Consider the following 20,887-nt stretch of genomic DNA (forward strand, 5'->3'; position numbering starts at 1 on the left):
ATAATCATTTTCAGCTTGAAAACTTCAAATGAATGAATGTGGCTTGATTTGGGAGAAGATTTAAAGACTGTGACACCAGACAACCTGGGCTCAAAGTGCTATTCTCAAATCACAGTTGCCACCTGACCAGGGCCTGATAGTCAACATTTCCAAACCCTGGTTTTGCAATCTGTAAAACTGAAATTAAAAATACCCATTTGACTGAGAATGAACAGAGGTGTAGTCCTCATTCTGTCATTCAACAATTGTGTGACCATGAGCACATTGTCTAACCATGCCTTCTTTACGATGGTCATAATAATACTCACATCTAGTAATAAATCATAAATTCAAGCTATTGTTTTTATGATCATTACTATTGTAGCTAATAAACATAACGAGTGCGAATCATATGGTCACTCAAGTGTCCACACACGTTAGATGCCCAATGCATACGAGTTTCCTTTTATCCTCATTCTTTTTTAGGGAAATAATTACAAGGAGGATTTCTTTCTTCAAAGCAAACCAAGAGATTTTCATTTCTATGAAGGAGATTACACAATATTCGAAGGGGTATGTGACAATCTATGCAGATATTTACTCTCTCTATGACTAATTCTTGTGGCCCAGGGGTTCTTAGGATGCGGGAAGCTGGAATGGTAATATATGGTATCATCGTGTGACCTGCTCTTGAACGCAAGAGGCTATCGTTTCCAGCCAGATCAAAACACAGGCAAATTTTGATTTAAAAAACTACACATATTCTACATGCTCCTATTTCTTGTATCCAGACTACCCCATTATGCTAATATAAAGGGAGAAAAAGTGATAGGGTGCAAGGAAAAATGCAATCACTGCTAAGCTCATCAAACTACACAATGAGCCATGGTAATCTGCAGCCTTAGAAAAGAAGCCCATCAATGACAACACCACCATCGATATTTTCTACTCACATTCTTTCCTACGCAGTCCCAATTTTCTTACATTAGGAAGCATTTCATCAACATTTTAAGTTAACGAACCTCAAAAAATCACCCAGTCTAAAGTACACGGCATGCGAGAGCAAACCTAAACCGTGTTATCAGAAAACAAAACCAAATGATGGCATGCCTTTTTAAGGAAACATAAACCTAAAATAAACCGAGAACACCCCTCCAGGGGCCACCACATACACAAGAGGCAGAGACTCAGGCGACACTCAGAAGGGAAAGGAAGGCAAACAGCGAAAAGTCTCCCAGAGAAAAAGATTTCATGGACTTTGGAGCCACTACAGCTGTCTCTGCACACAGACGCTCTCTCCTCTTTAAGCATTTCTCCACATCTAGTATCTTCAAATCATTAGTGCTTTCTAGCTAGGGTTTCAATATTTCCCAGAGGCCTCTCCAGTCCAGCCTTTGCCTGAGAGAACAGGTTACAAAAATATCCCCTCTCCCTTTTACCAGGCAACAAAGAGAATTTGCAGTGCTTTGAAAACAGAAATCCACATCCACAGGAAAAACAGGTCTCCGCCAGCTGCAGAAAAGGGTGCTTCAGGCACAGGGCAACCAGGCGAGAGAAAATGCATTCAGAGCGGTTAGCACACAGGATTAATCACATTATAATTTAATCATCTGATCAAACACTAATTAGCATAATTGCTTGAGGGAGAAATGGCCGGAGGAACCCAGGAACACCCTGAGCATCCATGTTCTTAATGACAAAAGAGGGAACACAGATTTGGCTTCCCTTTCTTCATAAGAAAAGAAAGAAAATAGCAAATAAAGTTAATCAATGACAAGCATCACCAGCTATGGTTTTAGCAGCCAAAGGAATTGCAACTGAGATTCATGACATTTTCCTTCCTCCTCTCTCTCCAGGACCACTCTAAAATCCATGGAAAAAACTCAGTACTGATGTTACGGTAACTAGACTCTGAGCTATTTAAGTCTGTGTTCTCAACCTTGGCACAATGAATATGTTGAATTGGATCATTCTTTGTCATGGGGAGCTGTCCTGTGCTTTGCAGGGTGTTGAGCATCTTATAGTGAGTGTCCCCTCCAGATGCCAGTAGCAACCCCCAACCAGATGTGTGACAACCAAAAATGTCTCCAGACATTGCTCATTGTCCTCTGTGGGTGCAAAATTGCCCTCCGTTAAGAACCACTGAAGAACACAGTTTGTCCGGTGCATACTTCTTTTAAAAGTAACCAAGTCATAAAAATAGGGGAGGAGTCTTTTTATTTCCATCTGCCAAAAAACAATGAGCCTAAAATAATAGTTGCGCAGTTTGGGAGACTGAGGCGGGCGGATCACGAGGTCAGGAGATCAAGACCATCTTGGCTAACATGGTGAAACCCCGTCTCTACTAAAAATACAAAAATTAGCCAGGCATGGTGGCGGGCGCCTGTAGTCCCAGCTACTCGCCAGGCTGAGGCAGGAGAATGGCATGAACCTGGGAGGCTGAGCTTGCAGTGAGCCGAGATTGCGCCACTGCACTCCAGCCTGGGCGACAGAGTGAGACTCTGTCTCCAAAATAATAATAATAATAATAATAATAATAATAATAATAATAATATAATAGTTGCCCAGTTCCATGGATTTACCTTATTTCTCATGGCTCTATTTAGAGCTTTACAATAACCCGTAATGCCTATGCCTGTGCACTTCAGAAAAAAATAATTAAATACCAGCCTCCTCCATCAAAGACCTTTAGGGAGACACTTCCAGGAGCACCTTTGAACAGGGACACTCACAGGCTCAGAGAACTCTAACCCTTGCTTCTAGACTTCAGTGTGCCCTGAGCAGGCAAGAGGTCACAGCAATGTCTTCCACCTACCTATGAGAGAGCAAACCACCAGTGACTTTGAAAATGAATAAATCCAGAGAAGGCCTCCAGACCCCCCAGGAAAATACAGCTTTCTCCCTCCACTCTCACTGAGCACATGTAAGCTCTAATATTTGCTCCCAGTTTCTAAAGAGGGAGAGAGAAAGGTGAACAAGATGGAGAGAGGCGAAATGCCGACTGCTCCTCCATTTCTTGCGAATGTATCTCCACTACAATCGATTAATCGCACAATCTTAACCTGCGTTGGCCACCAGTCAGGCTGGACCTAATAATATTCACTCTTATCAAGAGATGCTAGAAACCCCAGGGAAAAATACTCAACACTTATTGCTGTAGGAAAGAAACATTTTCTCTGGGTTAAGGTGATTTGTTCTAATAATAATACTGAGTCACATTAGCTCTCATTTTTATTTTTTTTATAAAGAAAGTGTTTCACCATTTACAATTACTCATGAGTCTAACACAGGTTATTAAATCTGATGATGGAAATATTTATGCCCTTTCCGTGGCAGAAAGATGGGAAAAGATTGACCTACTCTACTACAAAATTTAAAAGAGAACAGTCTGTGCTATACCATGGAGGTTGTGAAAACTCCAAATCAGAGAGGAATTGTGAGCTATTTTAAACTGAAATCTTCTTCTGCAATTCCCCTGTCAGAGCTTGTGACTTCTTAATATAATGCCCCCACCCCCTTTTAAAGGAACATGAGTATAGGAAACTATTATTGTAAAGAAACAGTCTACCCTAATTCCTGTAGTGATGAGTAAGCAGAATTCACATTTATTCAGCCTACAATGGCTTTTATACCATTTCCTTCTAAAGCTAAATTTCAAAACGGCCACTCAAAAAGGTAATTTCTATAGTGAATCACAATAAAATCACCAAAGGATTATAACATCAAACTTGTTTAAGATGCCTAGGAGGGAAAGTTATTTTTAATATTATCTAAAATAAGATCTCAGGACACAAAAAGGTATTTTTAAGGTTCTGAATTTAGGCCTCTCTCCAGCACACATTTGAGTCTATTTTAGTGCCAAAATCAAGGACACGATGTTTTGAAAAAAATTAATCTGCCACCAATAACTGCCCTCTATTTTGTCATATATGTAACAAGGTTTAAAATGCACATATGCCCTTATATGCCAGTTTCTCTCTTTTTTCTGACAACTTAGGATAATGACATATACTTTGTATGGTAAATACAGTCAACTTGTGATTATTTACCTAAAAGAAAGCCAAGAAAATCCAACAGAGCAAATGACCAAAGCCCTTCAGATCTGGCTCTGGAATGAGCTTGTGCCCTGGACAAAGGCATGTGCAGCATCCCAAGGCGGCATCAAAGCAAAACCTCTAGCTGCAAACAGATCCACTCTCCTGCCCTGTCTCACCCCGTTCTAGCTCATCTCTTAAGCTTGTTCAGTAGTTACCCAAATAAATGGTTTCCCACTATGGATCTCTTGCTTGGAGCTTCATGGTTACAGGTGGGTTTCAAAGGGCTTCTCTGCTGGGACTCCAGCTGCTATCGAAGAAGGGACCAATGTGAGAAATACAACGGAATCAAGACCATCAGCAAAGCACAAGCATTTATAAACCTGAATATCAAATACGCTAAAACAGGAAGAAAAAATGGCGCAAAGAGATAGATATTAATACACACAGATGATTCGTAAGGGGCTAGCATCCACATTGGGAGTGCCTCTGGCAGGATCTACATACCCCTCTACTCAGAATCTTTCTTGTTACTAAACCCCAGCACCAATTATCCCAAAAGATGCCCAAATTCTTATGGTGGTCAGTGAAGACCTAACCCTGTATACAGACATTCCCAATAAATTACTACCCAATACAGAGTTCTCCAACAGTTCATCGAGATGTACTTGGAACTTTACTGGATCAACTTCCTAACTACTGTTTGGGTAGCTTCTTTGCAAGTGTGTGTTTTGCAAAGGTGAATTATGGTTCGTGTGGATCAGAACAGGCAAAGGCATGCGTTAATAATGCAAATTCACAGGCCGTGCATACACCGAGGCTACAGAATCAGACTCCCTGGTATCAGAGCTGGAAGACGACATAACAAACATGGAAACCATAACTTGGGAGACCCCAGTGGTGGTGGGAAAAACAAGACAAAGTCACATGGGATTAGAAACACCTGGGGAGCTTTCCAAACTACAGCCCATTCCCCAGAACGCTGGCATCAGAATTTCCAACAGGAGGCTAATGAGAGGAAATGCATTTCAGGAAACTTCCATATCTCCTTTCTCTGTTCTCCCTGACCCAGAGCACCGGGGTGTTGAGAACCAATGTCCTCGATCCTTACCTGGGAAGGCCCAGATAGAAGGATACTAACTAGTGTTCAGCTTGAAGTGTCAACAGACTGTGGTCTACCTCTTATCCTGATGTAAGAGTGGAGGGGATGTGTGGCTATGGGGCTGGCACAGCCTCTTCCTCCATATTCAGTGTTCCCATGAACATTTGCCTCTGCTGCCTCCAAGCATCTAATCTCACAGAAGACTACAGCATATTCTATATTCTTACCCTCCCATCCTCAGCAATGGGGCGGTAGAGGTATGGGGGAGAATGTGGGGCCTCTCGTGCCTGTGATTAATAAAGGCTGATGATGTGAGATCCCCCAAGACACAAATAAACCAGCCACTGATGAGAGTTCCTTGCCCAAAACAAATACCTAGATCACCTCGAGGTCCACATTTTTCTACCCAGATTTCTATACAAATATTCAATCAAGCCTATTCTAAAACAGTAGCCACCAAGGATTTAATAGCTATTGATTTGGGTGAGTCATAACAGACACATCTGGTAATTAACCATCCTACCCACATTCTGCTGTCACGTTAAGGCCCCGGATAGAGGTTGCTAACTTGGGCTGCCAACTTAAACAACTTGTGAAGGGAGGATTCTGTCTGTTAGACAGCGTTCCACATTTCTTGTGCATTTCCTTTTCACTAGCCAACGAAATAGACAAATGACTAGCCTTTGCAGGAACTGACAAGAACTAGATCCGGCAGGAGTGATAAAGTAGCCATGGTTCCCGTTTTGCTGGTAGAGGCCATTGTTGTCATTGTTGGGTGTCTTCAGCTCATTCCTAAAGTCTCACAGGTAATATTCCAAAGCATTGTTATTTCTACCCTGCAAGCTACATATCAGTTATTAAAAATGCTCTACAGCTGAGATTAAAAAATAAACATGGCAATTAAGCAGACTGGGACTTGGGTTTTCTGTATCTCTATGGAACCCAAGATCAAATCACACCACAGCAGGGCTACTGTGAAAAGAATTGAATCTTGAGTTTCTCTTGTGAGAAAGTATACTTCCTTAAAGTAAGAAGTTTCCTTATTATATAGGAAATATAGCTGTCTTTTGTATTTAAAAAAATTAATTAAATTAAAATATACATAGAATTGCAGCAGTTCTAACTATCTTTCTACTTGTCTTTCTCTTATGATACAATCACAGAAATGTTCCCATCATCCAGTAGTTCATGCTTATGAGAAGAATCAATGCTTTACTCAATATTAGGAAGATTAATCAATGGTAAGAGAGTCCACTGCAATCACCCACCTGAAGTGGCATGGATGGCTCTTCAGTATACGGCATGGGCTACCTCCCAACAGCTCCCCTCAGCCCCTGTGACCCATTCACGCTGGTCCTAACACCAGCTTCTACCTGATCATTGTGGTGACTCCATGATAATGCTGAAGCCACTTTGGGAACCTAAGGTCATCAAGGTCATCACTGGGAGTGGTATCACCACACTGCTGTTTTGCAGAATCATCCAATAATGAGAAAGTTGGGATATTTAGAAAGAACTATAAGCTGGCTTTTACTGTTTTATTTTCAGTGTGAAAAAAGTGTAAATTTTGTGTAAAACCAGACTTAAAACTGTTTCCTGTTTCTTCATTTTAATACTAAAAGAGTCAAGGCTTGTATGAATCAAAATCAGTAATTAAATAGTTCAAATTTCTTTCCGTCACCTTATCAAAATGCCAATTTCATAGTCTGGAGAGACTAGTGACAAAATGATCCATTTTATAGATGGTTCTTTATAAGACAAAAGGCAAACACTTTCCACAGCATCATCTTCTAGGGCAGGTCTGACTTTTGTCCAGATTTCCAACCTGTAAATCAGCAGTATTTGCATAAAAATTCAACGATTCTACTATTAATAAAACCCAAAGCCCACTTGGAACCAGGAAAACCAGAATGCTATAAGTAACAAATACAGCCCTAGAAAGGAAGACTATTTCATTTCTTTTTTTATGCTAAATTATATATACTTAAGGAACCTGGGGGACATTAGCTAAGTGATATATGCCAGACACACACATACAAAATCCATGATCTCACTTATATATGGAATCTTATAAAGACTATTTCATTTATAAGAGCATGTGGCATTCTTTTTCCCTTGTCCAATAACATTTGTGTCAATCACAAAGCCTGGGGTGATATTGTCTGCCCGACACAGACTGACAAATAAGGACTTCATATATTGCAATTTAAAACCCCAGAGTTTGAGAACAGGTTAACATGGAGGGACTTGTGATAATCACAGGATCCTAAATTTGAACTCTTCTCTCAGTAATTGCTTTATTACTGAGATGTATGCAGATTTCACCCTCCTACTATTCTGCCGTGAAACATCTTTAAGAAAGGCAAGGCTTAGTGCAGAATAAGTATTTGTAGCAGTGCTGCAAGTTCAATGTCCTCCCTTCACCTCCAGTCTTTTGTTCAGACCTACTCAAGCTGTTTCCAGATAATATATATATTGCCTTCTCATCCCCAGCTTCCCAAGCCTAACATAGACTTAAAGACTGAGAGCACTTCTAGAATATTCTGCAGAGAGTCCAAAGAGATTTCATAATATTTCTGCAAGGGTTGGTATGATTTTTTTTTTGTTTTTTTCTCCTACAAAATGCTGTACAGAACTGGGACGTTAGGGGAAGCTAGCATTTAGTATGGAGGTGATCTCTTGCATTTTCAATTCTTTCTTTCACTGTCTTTGCGGCTGCACTTAAAAACAGCTTTCTATAAATAGGACTGCTTGCTCACTCTTAAATCTTACTCACTGTCTTCTCAGTAAAAAAAATAACTAGGGATACAGGCAAGATTCATTAAACCCTGTCATTCTATCTCTCTGTGTAGTAGCCTCTTTCCTTCTTCGTATCTTGACATATATCTTCTCAATCCCATTCATCTCTCTCTGTTAAACCATAATATATATTTACATAATCCAGGGGGCTTAAAGACCAAAAATTAATCCAGTTGCATGATTTTTAAAAAATCAGCATTGATCACATAGAACAAATAGAGATGTCCAAAAATCAAAAGCTGATAAATATTGTAAGCTATAAGACACTTAATTTGATTTTTATATTTGGACAAAAATCAACTTTAACAATGATTAAAAGATATCCTTTCATGTTACTTTGATGAAGATAGCAACTGTCATATTTGAATCTGCAAAATAAGAAATAAAGATGACAAAAAACCCATAAATCCATAGGATGCTTAAGAAAACAGTAGTATGACTTTTTAAAGATGAATTAAGGCCTGAGAAAGTAAGCTTTGTTTTGATGTCCTGGGTGGCTCTTTGATGAAGAAATGAATTCCCAGGAGCTGGGGGTGGCGGAGCGGGCGGGAAACCTAAATGTCGGTTTGATGTTTCTGGCTGGCTTTCAAAATACGGCAGGGCAATAAACACTGTATAGGAATTTTAAATCATGCCATTTAGCAGCATACGCTTGAGAACAAGGGGTCCAGCACATGGATGAAATTCTTGTCTGTGACACTTGACCCACTGCACGGCAGGAAGAGCACCTAAAGCAATTATATAGCTGTTGTGCAACAGTGATGAAGTCCCATCAGATACTCGAAACATGAATCTCTTTTTGAAAAGAGAAGAAAATGCCCCAAGCCACAGGCGTTTCTGGAAAATGAACATCTCTACCGTGATTGAGTCACTACGACAGAAAAATGTGGGTAGAGCAAAAGAGTCCAGTGGTTTAGTCAGAATGCAAGATGGGGACCAGGAGAGCAAGTCCAGCAAAGCAAACTAAGATGGGGAGCCAATCAGCTAGAGGCAGAAGAGAGAGGTGGACGGGAGGGAGGAGGGTGAGTTAAGGAGTGGAGAAAGGCTCTGCCTATCACTTTTTCCTTTCACTCCGTAAGGAACATCATCTATTTCCACTACTCCATACCATGTGCTCTGCTCTGTGCTAAGGACACGCTCAGGCTTCACTGGCATTTCAGACTGTGGAGGCTCCTGTCTAGTGAGAGAGGCAGTCACTAGCCAAATCAGGATCACCTAATGCAGGCTTAACGATTACCACAGACTCCATGAAGGCAACAGCCACGATTTTTAGAAAAGGGATAATATGGAGGGAACTGATTTTCAGGAGCAGATCTCTGAAACCCAACCCTTCTGAACGTCCTGGTCAGAAGCTGTCTGACCTCTGAACCAAAATCCTGTCCCTGCTTCCCTCCTGCCACCTTGACAGACCTTGCGTCACCTGCAGAAAACATCCGTGTGCTCCACCCTTTGAATTCAGAACGACATAGTGGATACTCCGTGGGGCTGCTGGAATCTTTCATTCCCACTGCCTTATCTTAACCCATAGATTCGGCAAGGGAAATGCAACTTTGAATTTTCTTGCATTTTCACAACATTGAAGAAAAGAACATAAATATAGTTGGGGGGAGGGGCGCGGAGAGATAAGACGAGCATTTTTGTGCCCAGGTCTTTGGAACATGAAGAGTTAACCCCCTAGTCCAGGGGAACAGGTGTTTTCCAGTGGGCCTGGGGGAGAGGGAAGGGGGCTCCCGGTCCCGGAGCCTTGCCTGCGGAGATTGATGGACTGCGGAGGAGCGGGCACGTCAGCATCACCCCTGTCACCATCAGCAGGAGAAGCGGCGGCTCCTGGAATGACATTGGAAGGTCAGCCAATCAGGCGCGGAGCTGCTCCCGGAGCTGCCACCTCCGAGGCGCGCGCCACGCCGGGGTTCCCTTGCGGCTTTGGAAAGGGGGTGCAAATGCACCCTTCTGCGGGCCCGCTACCCGCTGCAACACCTGTGTTTCCTTTCTGGGCACCTTCTAGGTTTCTAGATATTGCTGTGAATACGGTCCTCCGCTGAACAGTTGAAAACAAAGGCTGCTGGACCTCGCCTGACCTGCGGTTGCCTTTGCCCGGTTCCTGTTAGACGAACTCTACGACGACGGAGTTTGGGCGCAGTGAACTTGAGAGATCGTGGGGGAGGCGTCTTCAGAAGAAAGCTCCTGACCATCTGCATGGAGCAGTCCTCCCTCGGTGGCGGCTGGGTTTGCTGGCTCTGCTGAAGGCTGGCTGCAAGAGTCTTGTGAGGTTTGCCGCCCACTAGTGTCCTATGGCGGGGACACAATCGGCCTGCAGGTAGCACCACCTCCCTATCTCCCAGGCTGAGGGCGCGGGCACCAAGGCCCAGCGTGCACCTCAGCGCAGCAGCCAAGAAAATGCCCACACGTGCTTGTTTGTGTGGGCACACCCCTGGGTGCCTGCCCTGCTCTGGAGAGGTGGGCCACGCATGGAAACCGAGGAAATCGAAGTGCTCATTTCCGAAATACTATTGAATGCACTGCCTAATGCAAAATACGTTCTTTTTCACTACCTACTAATTATTTATGAGCCACATTCATAATCTTACCCGTAGAATTCAGCTAATTTTACGAAACCTGGATGCCACATTTTGTAAATGCACCCACTTGATAAACCCATCCTTTTATTTTGCAAACATAAATTTCCAATCTACAGTGTTCACAGGTCGTTCTTTATAAAATGACCTCTCTCTCTCTCTCAATCAAGTTTTAATATGCATTGAATTGAGTCTCTTGTCGAAATACTCCGTGCACCTTACTCCAGACACGTCTAACATAAAATACCTTGCCAGCTACCCGGAGGTCCAGGAATTGGGGATTAGAATTGGCAAATATTTTAGTCAAAATTAGTACCCCTACCAGAATGCTGTATTGCATGGGTTCTGCCCCCCATGACTCACTGATCCCCCGAGGCAGCAAACCGTGGTCACACCAAAATGACAAAGGAGAGAGTCAAAAAGTGGAGAACGATCCACTGGCATTTATTGAAGGTCTGCGTGGCATTTTGTTTTCCTACAGAGGGCATCTTGGAGGGGCATGCAGCTTAAGTTAAAAGGCCTCGGAATTTAGGTGAACCCTGAGATTATGGATATCTTTTTAATCTGCTTAATAAAGATGGGGGAGAAAGGGAAGTGGAGGCAGCCCTGAAATTGTTCACCTGATAACATTTTTTCCTTACATACATTTATGTGAATTAAATAAAAATCACCTTTGAAGTCCTTAAGGTGCATTTGTATTTACAAAGATCTGCTTCTAATTAAATAAAATAGCAAGCGTGTGCTCTGTAATTTCCTATCAAGTGAATGGATGAAGCTCAAAGGTGCTGCATACTCATCTTCTCTTTAATGAGCACCTTCTTACTCCCAGCACCCCACCCTCTCTAATCTCCATGACCCTCAGGCCCCATGAAAGTGGATGCAGTAGAACTCAAAATCCCACAGCTCAGGAAAAGATGATGTCAGGAATGCATGCATGTGCATGTGTGTGTGTGTGTGTGTAAAAACAGAGATGCCAGGATACTAGCAAAAATATATTACATATAATAAATCTGATTCTTCATCATTCTGTTTGTCTGAAGGCCTGGCTCTTCTTTTAGCAATAATTTTAAACTAGAATGTGCTCTGGTGTTAAAACCAGGAGAAATGGCAATGAAACACAATGCAGTAGGAAGCTTTGCTGAGAAGACACCGAGGGACGTGTGTGGGTGAGTGTCTGCACATACGTGTACCTTGGCTCCTTGCACTGTAACAGAAGCTCGCGTGTATTTCCGGAACATTGCAGAACAAATTGACTGCTTTAAAACACGATACTGCACCTCATCAGGTGAGGTCATTCATTTAAGGGTTTAACCCATGAAGGGCCTGGTCACTGACTACTTCTTTTTTTTTTTCAAAAATACTGCCTGCAGCCTGTCTAGCAATCATACTTTTATTAAGAAATAACTGTACTTCTGATACATCAATAAGAAAAATATTGTTGTCTACTGTTAAAATGCAGATGTATTGTGGGCTTATTTTAATAGCCCCAAATATTAAACTGCATAATCTTTTACAAATGAAAAAAACAAAGTTATCATGTCAGGCATTTTGATGCTTGAGGCCTAGCAATAATCAGTTTAGGTATTAGAGTTCATCAATCTTTTATCACACACATTCAGAAATTTTTCAAAATTGAGGTATAACAAAATATGATAGTTGTTGACAAAAATATTCTCAATTTTTTAAAGTTTAATTCAGATAGGTAGAAACCATTTATTCTTACAGTTTTGAAACATGGTCTTACAAAAAGGCATAGTTCCAAACTGGATTCTTATTTTATTTCAACATGTCTATATATTTTATGATCCTTTCTCCAGTATGTAATGAACACCATACCTTAGAAAACTGTTTAAAGCTGATTTCCCCTCCCCACTTCAAAGATCCTAAAGCTTTACAGCAGGCTTTTAATGTTTTCATGCTTAATCATATAAAGAGAGGGGAATTTTTATACAAGACAGTTCCACAGTCTTCTGATAGATTGGATCAGAATACGTAATACAGCAATGTAAAATATTCATTTGTGTTTGCTGTTTATGTCTAATATTGTGGAATCTACCTATATTTATTACAATAATGGTGATTATCAGTTGATTTTAAAGGTCTTGAAAATAATACTTGCAGAACTCACTATACGAGTACCTACATAATTTTTGAATATATTTTTCATATTGCAGAATATTTGAGGTTTTATATAATTGTATTACCATATGTAATTATTTCTATGATTGTTTATTTTAGTTACAAAATGCTGATTCAGAAAAAAAGTCACACACATATATAGCATCTCTGTATCAGAGGCTAATAGTCTGTATCAGTATCATAAATTCTTCCATACCATTTTGTCACACAAAATGCCTAAACTGTAAATAAATACTGGCTGACTGACAACCAGCACAGCCCCTTTCAACATCCTGAAACACACACTTCCCAATGGGGTGCAAATTTTGTTTCTTCTTATAACCCAGGCCTTTCCAAGGAGTTCAGAAAGGTACTCCCTGAGAGTCGAAACAGGGTGTCAAGGCTCTGTGTCTTTGGAACACATTTGTAGGCATCTCTACATTTCTTAGGAGGTCGCATTAGCAGAAGCGCAGAAAGGGCTGACTTCCCCGACACATCTCCACATGTTCCCTAAGCAGATCTGTCCCCGAAGGGAAATTCCCAGGAGGACACAGGACAGGTATGGTGCCCTCTGGGAAAGATGGGTGTCTTGTCAGAACTTGTTGCAATTCTTTCCTGCTAGGAAATCTCAAAATGAAAGTTTCAAACACTTTGCTTTAGGTTATATTGCAGAGCAAAGTATCATTTTCATGTTCATTTTGATACTACCTTCTTTCAACTCTACCTTTTCTTAGTCACCGTTTTTTTAAAAAAAATTGACAATGCCCATGCATTTCTTCTGGCCTGTTGGTATGCTGATTCTTTAGGCACTGTCTAGGTAGGCAAAGAAAATGCACTGCCTTGCAGCCGACACACAGAGCTTCCCTGTGTATCTTCCAGGAAAATCTTAGAGCCTCCCCTTTGCTTCTCGTATTTTCTCACAAGGGCCAGATTTCCTGTCTTCTCTTTTTTTACCTTCTCTTCTTCTCCTCTCTCTCTCTCTGTCTCTGTCTCTCTCTCTCTCTCTCCCTCCTCTCTCTCTCTCTCTCTCTCCTCTCATCTGGCTAGGGGATTCTGCTTAATGGTTTAATTTCAACTGTCAGTAGGTTATACATTTTATGCAGATGTGTGTTCCAAAATTTGAAATGGGAATTTAAGCCGTAGCTACTCCCAGGCGATGTCAAATGATGACAATTTCCTCTGGTTCCCACAAGAGAGGAAGCCATTCATACATGTAAGTTCATATTTACGCGGTGACAGGCATCCTAAGGTGCAGTCACACTTATTAATTGGGTCTGACTCAGTCAAGAGCAATAGCTTTCTAAATACCCAGGAAGAAATCATTTCAAAATATAATATTGGCTGGGCATGAGGAAATGAATGCTATTTACAATATTCGCTGATTTCATTTTTACAACTATACAGGTGTTTTCTTTTTTTTTTTTAATTTGTCAACATTTCAGATGATGTAATGCTTATCAGTGCATATTTTTACATAAACGACTGTGAGGAGCATGAAGCAGCACGGGGTGCATAGAAGGACAGATCTTTCTTAAAGCCCTCCTTGGTGCTGGAGATACATTGTACTAGCATGAAATTACGTGTTTGAAAAATCTCAAAAAGCATTGAATCTGAAGGGAGATGTTCCTCATTGACCCCTCCACTTGCGTGCACTTGGAATGTCATATCCCTTTCCAGGCTGTAATATTCAAAGTGGCAATCTTCCTGTCTCTCCTTCTGTCACCAAACCTGGTTTATTCTGAATGAGGCAGCTCTCTAGTACTGGAGTTAGGCTCTGAGCTGTCACTTGGCTAGGTAAGCGCCTTCCAATGATTACAGAGCAATTTCTCCCGGGCCTCTCCATTGCCACCTCTCCTCCCCAAAAAAATAAATATGATATTTAAAAAATAAATAAAACCACGAAATTTTAAACACAGATGAAGCGGAAAAAGAAAGAAGACTTTACCCATGCATCCAATGCCACCCCCCACCCCCCGCCCCCCCGGTCAATGATAAGGAATGAAATTCATCACAAACCGAAAGGCTCACCATTCGCGAAGCTCTGGAACAAGGAGAGAGCCAGTATCCACATGCCCCTGCCGCTCCCCGGCCTCCCGCGAGCGACGCGCCGGCCTCGCCCCCCGCGCTCCGCCCGGCCCGGCTCCGCTCGCCGCTCGGCACCTGCCCGGGGGCCGCCGCCCGCCCGCCGCCCGCCGCCCGCCGAGGACGCGCCGCCGGCGCCGCCGCCGCTGCCGCTGCCTAGCCGCCCGGGCACGCGGCGCGGCCGGGCTCCGGAGCGAGGGCTGCGCTCGCCGCGCGCTGCGCTCCTGCACACCTGCTCCCGGGCGCCGCGCCCCACGCTGCGGCCGGAGCCCAGGTGCGCCGTCAGCTCAGTGGGCCCCCGGCAGGTCGGCAGGTGGAGAGAGCCGCAGACGCGGGCGTGAGCTCATCCCGGGCACCCGGCGCCCAGAATGCGCAGCCAGCGGCCTCCCGTGCGCCAGCCCTCACCCTCCGCATCCAGGCAGCAGGCGGGCGGGCAGGCTCATCTTTGCCGTGCTCCGGCCTCAGTCACATGGATCCCTCTGCCAACCTTCCCTGCCTGCGAGCCGGGCGAGTGAAGCCGAGCGCGGAGGCGAGCAGGGACCCCTCCCCTGCCTCTGGCCGCTGGGGCGCTCTGCAGTCTTAAAGCAGCAGCAGAGACGTGCAGCCGAACTGAGGCAGGACAGGGGAGAGCGCAGCCACCGCACAGTCACGCACAGTCATCAGGAGGAATTTCTTAGAGGCTTAAATAATCATTTCAACAGCTGCTTATTTTTAGTTATTTTCCTGCCGGTTGCTAATAAGGGATGGCCGGGGTGACTATTGCGGAAGGTGGCCAGCCACGGAGAGGTGAACATGAAATGCTCGTAGTTTTAATAAAATGTGCAGCTGGATTCCGATTCCGTATTTACTCTCAGAAAAGTCCAGTTCATTTGCTTAGAGGGAAATGCTCCTTCCAAATCCTTGCTGCTACTGTAAAGATCTCTATGATTTCACGGGCTAATTTTTAATTATCTTGAATACATGGTAGAATGCAAACACAAGCACTTCTAATTTTGCTCTCTGAATGGCGCATAAAAAAGCTGATTGAAATTGCTGATAATTTGAGTAATCCCAAACATATAACCCCTTTCACGTTTCTGTGAAAAGTCAATATGTTAACATTTCCTGAATGTTCTGTATGATTCTTGAAGTCATGATAATATTTAAATTAAAGCTCTCACAAGGGCGTACATCTCTCCATCACTTTGCAATATAATGACCGACAGGGCTGGAATGCACCCCAGTGTAGAATCCAGGATGGAATGCTCAGAGTCAGGACAATCAGGACTGAGAAAAAGCATTCGGTGGGGGTCAAGGGAGACATTTTCAAGGGAAATTGAGTAGGCTTTTTCCTAGGCACTACGTATCCTAACTGGGCTCCATGTCCCCCTCCAAATACAGAAGAATGATGCACATCTCAGACAGCTCACAAAACAACACAGGAGAAGCAAATGGTGAGGCAGAAACAAAATGGTGCTTTACCAGGGTTGGGCACAAGATGGCCAGGCCCTGTGTACCGGGAAGGGTCAGCTGAGCCGGTGATGCTGCCTGGCTCACCACGGCTCTGCAGCTGCAGGTGATCACGTGCTGCCGCCCACTCAGGCTGCGCAGGCCCAGCCCCCAGTACCACGCACCAGAACCACCATCCTCTGGCTTTGCAAATGCTGGGTGCTCAGTCCCTGGTCCTTCCCAAATGCAACCCAGGAAGGCAGGGGATGGGCCTGATTCTGTCCCTGCATCTGGCTGGTTGACCTATTCATTAATTCTTACTTGCACACTAGCCACCTGCAAGGGTGCCCAGGCACTGGGGTCAGGGAAACCCAGGGTCGAATCGCAGCTCCTCCACTACCCCGATGTGGGGCTTCTGCATGTGACTCGAGCCTCAATTTCCTCATATGCAGACTGGAAATTATCACAGTTCTTAACTCACAGAGCTGTGAAGATCCTTCCATCCGTTGACAGCACATGGTCACTGTAGTTAGCGATGGCTGTGGTTAACTGTTACTGAGTTTGGGAGCAGGGCTGGAAACATGATTTGTGGGGTCCACTACAAAATGAAAATGGAGAGCTCCTTTCTCAAAATGAAAAAGAAGCACCATAACAAGTACTAAAACAGAACACTTCCTCCTTTCTTCCTGCCTCTCTCAACCAGTCATGGTGTTTTCTGCTACATGCTGCTCTTCCTTGGGCGTGGGAATGCAGCCCTGTACAGACCCCACAGACCTTCCAGGTGACTCAGTGCCATACAAGAGGCTTCCACTTGCCAGTTGCTTCCCTGCCCTTGGCTGCACCCACATGCTGTGGCCAGCCACAGTTAGGGGGTGGGGAAGCCACTGTCTCTCTCCCACAGCCCAATGTCCCAATGTACAGTGGACAGGAGATCCCTCAGGGATTGCAACCTCCATGCTGGGAAGCTCTGGGTACCTGGATTGGAGGTGGGCACAAGCCTCTGGCCACTTGTGGAATGTGCCCCGGCACTGCCAGCCTGCTGAGGGGATGGTCACTGCCAGGCCTTTCTCTGAACTCCTGCACAGTGCTTGTCCTGCACATATGCCCATACACTCACCAGAGATGGCAGGTGGTGGCAGAACACGGGCTTGCTGTTCCAAAATGATGCAGTTGCCACCCTGTTGGGGAGCAGCAACAATTGCAGGGGCAGAGGCTGCTCAAGAGCTGGGGGAACATGGGGTTGGGAAGTGGACAGCCAAGAACCTCTCCCAAAGGAGAGGTGGCAGGTGGCAGGTGGCAGGTGGCAGGATGGTACAGGAGCCAAGGCTCCAAGCCCTCTTCATGCTCCATTGTCCCATTGGATTTAGAAAAGGTAAAACAGAGGTGATATCATTAAACATTTCAAGATGGTGACTACAGAGAATTCAACCGCAAGTGCAGGCCCTTCTTTGCCTGGGACCAGATGGGACCCCGTATGAGTGCAACTCTCCGTGGTTGTCTATTAATGCATCTGCCACAGGGTGAATGGGTGAAGGACCTTGAATGGGCCTAACACATGCACCAGTGTCTTTTCAAATGTATTTGTGTAATAGACTTCAGTAAGAAACATACTTATTTCTCACTAAACTGTGAGTTCCATGAGACCAGACACTCTTTCCTGTTCAGGAAGGTATCCTCACGGCCTGGCCCAAGTACATGCTCGGTAAGTATTTGTGGGCTGGAATGGAGATCTCTAATGCAGGTAGAAGGTGGAGCCTGTCCTCAGATATGCACACGTGTGTACACATAAAGCGCCATAGTAATTTAGGAGGGAAAGTGAGTACTGTACTTCATATAGAAGTCTTAGAGGAAATGGCAAGAAAGTTGAGCTTTCGAATTCAGTTAAGATGTCAACATGCAAAACTGAGTCAAGGACAGGGGATTCTGCCCTGAGAGTATAAACATCTGGAAAAGTCAACTTTATAAAATACCTTAGGTTTCCAGCGATTCCTCCTTTTGTATTCCTAATCAGTGTAGCCTCTGGAAGATCAACCTTTGACCTGAAACAATTCCATCCAGACTTTTCCCTTCCCCAGTTCTGTCTTCCTGCAGCTCTGGGTCAGCCATCCTAGGGGAAGAAAGGTGAAGTCAAAGAGGCCACCTTGGTGCTCACTTGACTGATGCTAAAAAAGGAACAATGCACATTTGAGGAGTTACATCATCCAGGTTACATCATCCAAGTATAGCATCTGTTACTCCTCTATTTTCTGTTGAAGAACCAGGAAGAGCATATATGAAGCAATGGCCTTTGAGCCTTGTGCTAAAGGAAGGGTTGGGGGTTGAATGTTGCCAGGGATGAGCAAGGAGGGCATTTTAGGCAGTAAGGTCTCCACCGTGGAAAGCCTCAGTCCTGCTGGACCTGTGGGGTTCATTCTGATCAAGGCAATAAGGAGTTTCCCCTGGGGGACCTGCATTAGTTGCCTAGAGCTGCTCAAACAAAGGTCCCCAAACTGGGTGACTTAAAACAACGGGAATCTATTGTCTTAGAATTTGGAATGCTAAAAGTCCAAAACCAAGGTGTTGGTAGGAACCTCCTCTTCTGCAACCTGCAGGAGAGCTTCCCCTTTTCTCATCCAGCCTCTAGTGGTTGCTGCCATCCTTGGCACTCTGTGACTTGCAGCTGCATCTTTCTGATCTCACCTTCTGTCTTCACATGGCTTTCTTTATCCCTGCAAGTGTCTGGGCGTCTCTAGTCTTCTTACAAGAATGGTAGTTATGTTAGAATAGAGACTCACCCTACTCCAGTATGATCTCATTTCAACTTATTACATTTGCAACCTTTGATGTCCCTACTTTCAAATAGGGTCCCACTCTGAGGTACTGTGGGTTAGGATTGCACCCTATCTTTTGGAGAGAAGGGAATACAGTTAAACCCCAAGAAGATGCCTGAAGTCAAATGGCAAGAGGCAGAGAAGGGTTTCTGTAGATTTGGATGAGGACACCAGCATCTTGCTTTATAACTCTCTTGAGCCGTGTGCATCAGGGACCATCACGGTGCTTCCCTGTGCAGAGAAGGAGCTCAGACTTTACTTGGAGTCTCAGTTTCTTCTTGTGGAAAATTGAGTAATCATACCCACCCTTCCTATCTTAGAAGATTGTTGAGAGGATTCAATGAGATATGGGAGTTGGCTCTGAGAAGGTTACACAGATAACCACTACATGATGTCATAACAGCCTACAACTGAACCTATAGAAACATTTTGAGGAAACATATTACTTGGCAAAGCCTCACTCTGGCTATAGGGTGTTTTGATTCATTGAAACCAGACACTGCCACACCTCTGGTCTCAGAACTGCAAACGGCAGAGATGATCAACAATGTCAGCAGCGACCCACCCATTTCTTCTTCCAATGAACTGACTGAGTCCTTCAACAAATATTTGGCATAAGTCTGTTATCTACAAGTTGTTATAATAGTCCCTGTGGGGGCTAAAGATAGATGAGGATGAACCGGGATGGGCACCGGGGAGCCTCTGGGCTGCTTGAAATGTTGTCCGTCTGGGTGTGGGTAAACACCACACAGGAAAATACACATGGAAAATTTGCCATGCTGTACGCTTAAGCCTTATGTACTTTACATGCCTTACTGTGTGAAAAAAAAAAAAGACCAAAACACAGTATCTACTAACCTCAGTCAAGTGGGAAATTCAAATAATAGTGACAACAATTTGATAAGATAAATTATATAATCGGGAGTTGACACATCTAATTCAACTAGCTGGTGTGGTGTGTGTGTGCCAGTGTGTGTGCTGCACATGTGTTTCTTTCTGTGTTTGGTGTGTGTTTGTGTGTGTGGTATCTGTGTTTGTGACTGTGTATGTTTCTCTGTGAAAGTGTGTTGTGTGTTTATGTGTTTCTGTGGTGTGTGTTTGTATTTTAGTGTGTGTGTGTATTTTGTGTGTTTGCATATGTGGTGTGTGTTTATGTGCATTGTTTTGGGTGGGTGGGTATGTGTGTGTGTGGTGGAAGCAGGTGTGGCAGAGACAGTGGGCAGGGAAGGCTTCCCTGCAGATACCGGAGCTGAGTCCTGAACACTCTATTAGCTTCAGCCTTGTACACGAAGGAACAGTTGCCCCACGGCAGAGAGAGCTGAATGTACGGAGACAGACTGGCAGAACACAGCACAGTCATGGAAGGGCCCTTGCAAGGAGGAGTTGGGCTCCATCCTGAAGGCGAAAGGAAACCACTGATGTATGGTCAATAGGGAAGTGACACAATGAGGGGTATGCCTTGGAAACATTCCCTTCTGGGGACACACTGGATAATGGCCTGAGGAATGTGAGAAGGATGCAGGGAGAACTTTCTAGGAAATGAGGAAGACCTGACCAATGCAGTAGGACTGGGATGAAGGCACTTGCCGCAGATAATAGTGAAAGACATTTAAAAGGTGAGATGATCAGGAGTTGGAAATACTTTAATAGTACTTTAAATAACAGTTGCATCATTCTCAGTACATGAGCCTTTAGCTCGTCACTGACACTCATTCAACATCTGTATGTTCAGTTTTAGGCAACGTGCTGTCTGTACTCACAAAATCAATTTTTTTCTGGGAGATGTGCACTGCTTCTCTCCTCCCTGCCCTCCAGATGCAGAAGCCTTGGCTCAGAGCGGTCCAGAACCCTGCAGTGTATTACCCAACCAGTAGGGGGCAGAGCTTGGTCTGAACCCAAGCACAACACCCAGAGGTCCAGAAATGATCAGTCCCCTTCTGAAGAGGGAAGAGTTGGGGC

The 20,887-nt window shown here is 44.1% G+C and overlaps 1 protein-coding gene across 1 annotated transcript in view; it reads right to left on the bottom strand.

Annotated features, from left to right (window-relative positions):
* DSCAM (DS cell adhesion molecule) overlaps window positions 1-15,026 on the bottom strand; it is an 836,416-nt gene extending 821,390 nt beyond the window's left edge. The window contains exon 1 of the mRNA XM_063702725.1: window positions 14,637-15,026. Within this exon, the coding sequence (XP_063558795.1) occupies window positions 14,637-14,679 (43 nt within the window). The 5' untranslated portion in view covers window positions 14,680-15,026. The remainder of the gene's footprint in view (window positions 1-14,636) is intronic.
* Window positions 15,027-20,887: the final 5,861 nt, after the last annotated feature.

Source organism: Gorilla gorilla, chromosome 22 (assembly GCF_029281585.2).
Source record: "Gorilla gorilla gorilla isolate KB3781 chromosome 22, NHGRI_mGorGor1-v2.1_pri, whole genome shotgun sequence".
In the NCBI taxonomy this organism is placed as follows: Eukaryota; Metazoa; Chordata; class Mammalia; order Primates; family Hominidae; genus Gorilla; species Gorilla gorilla.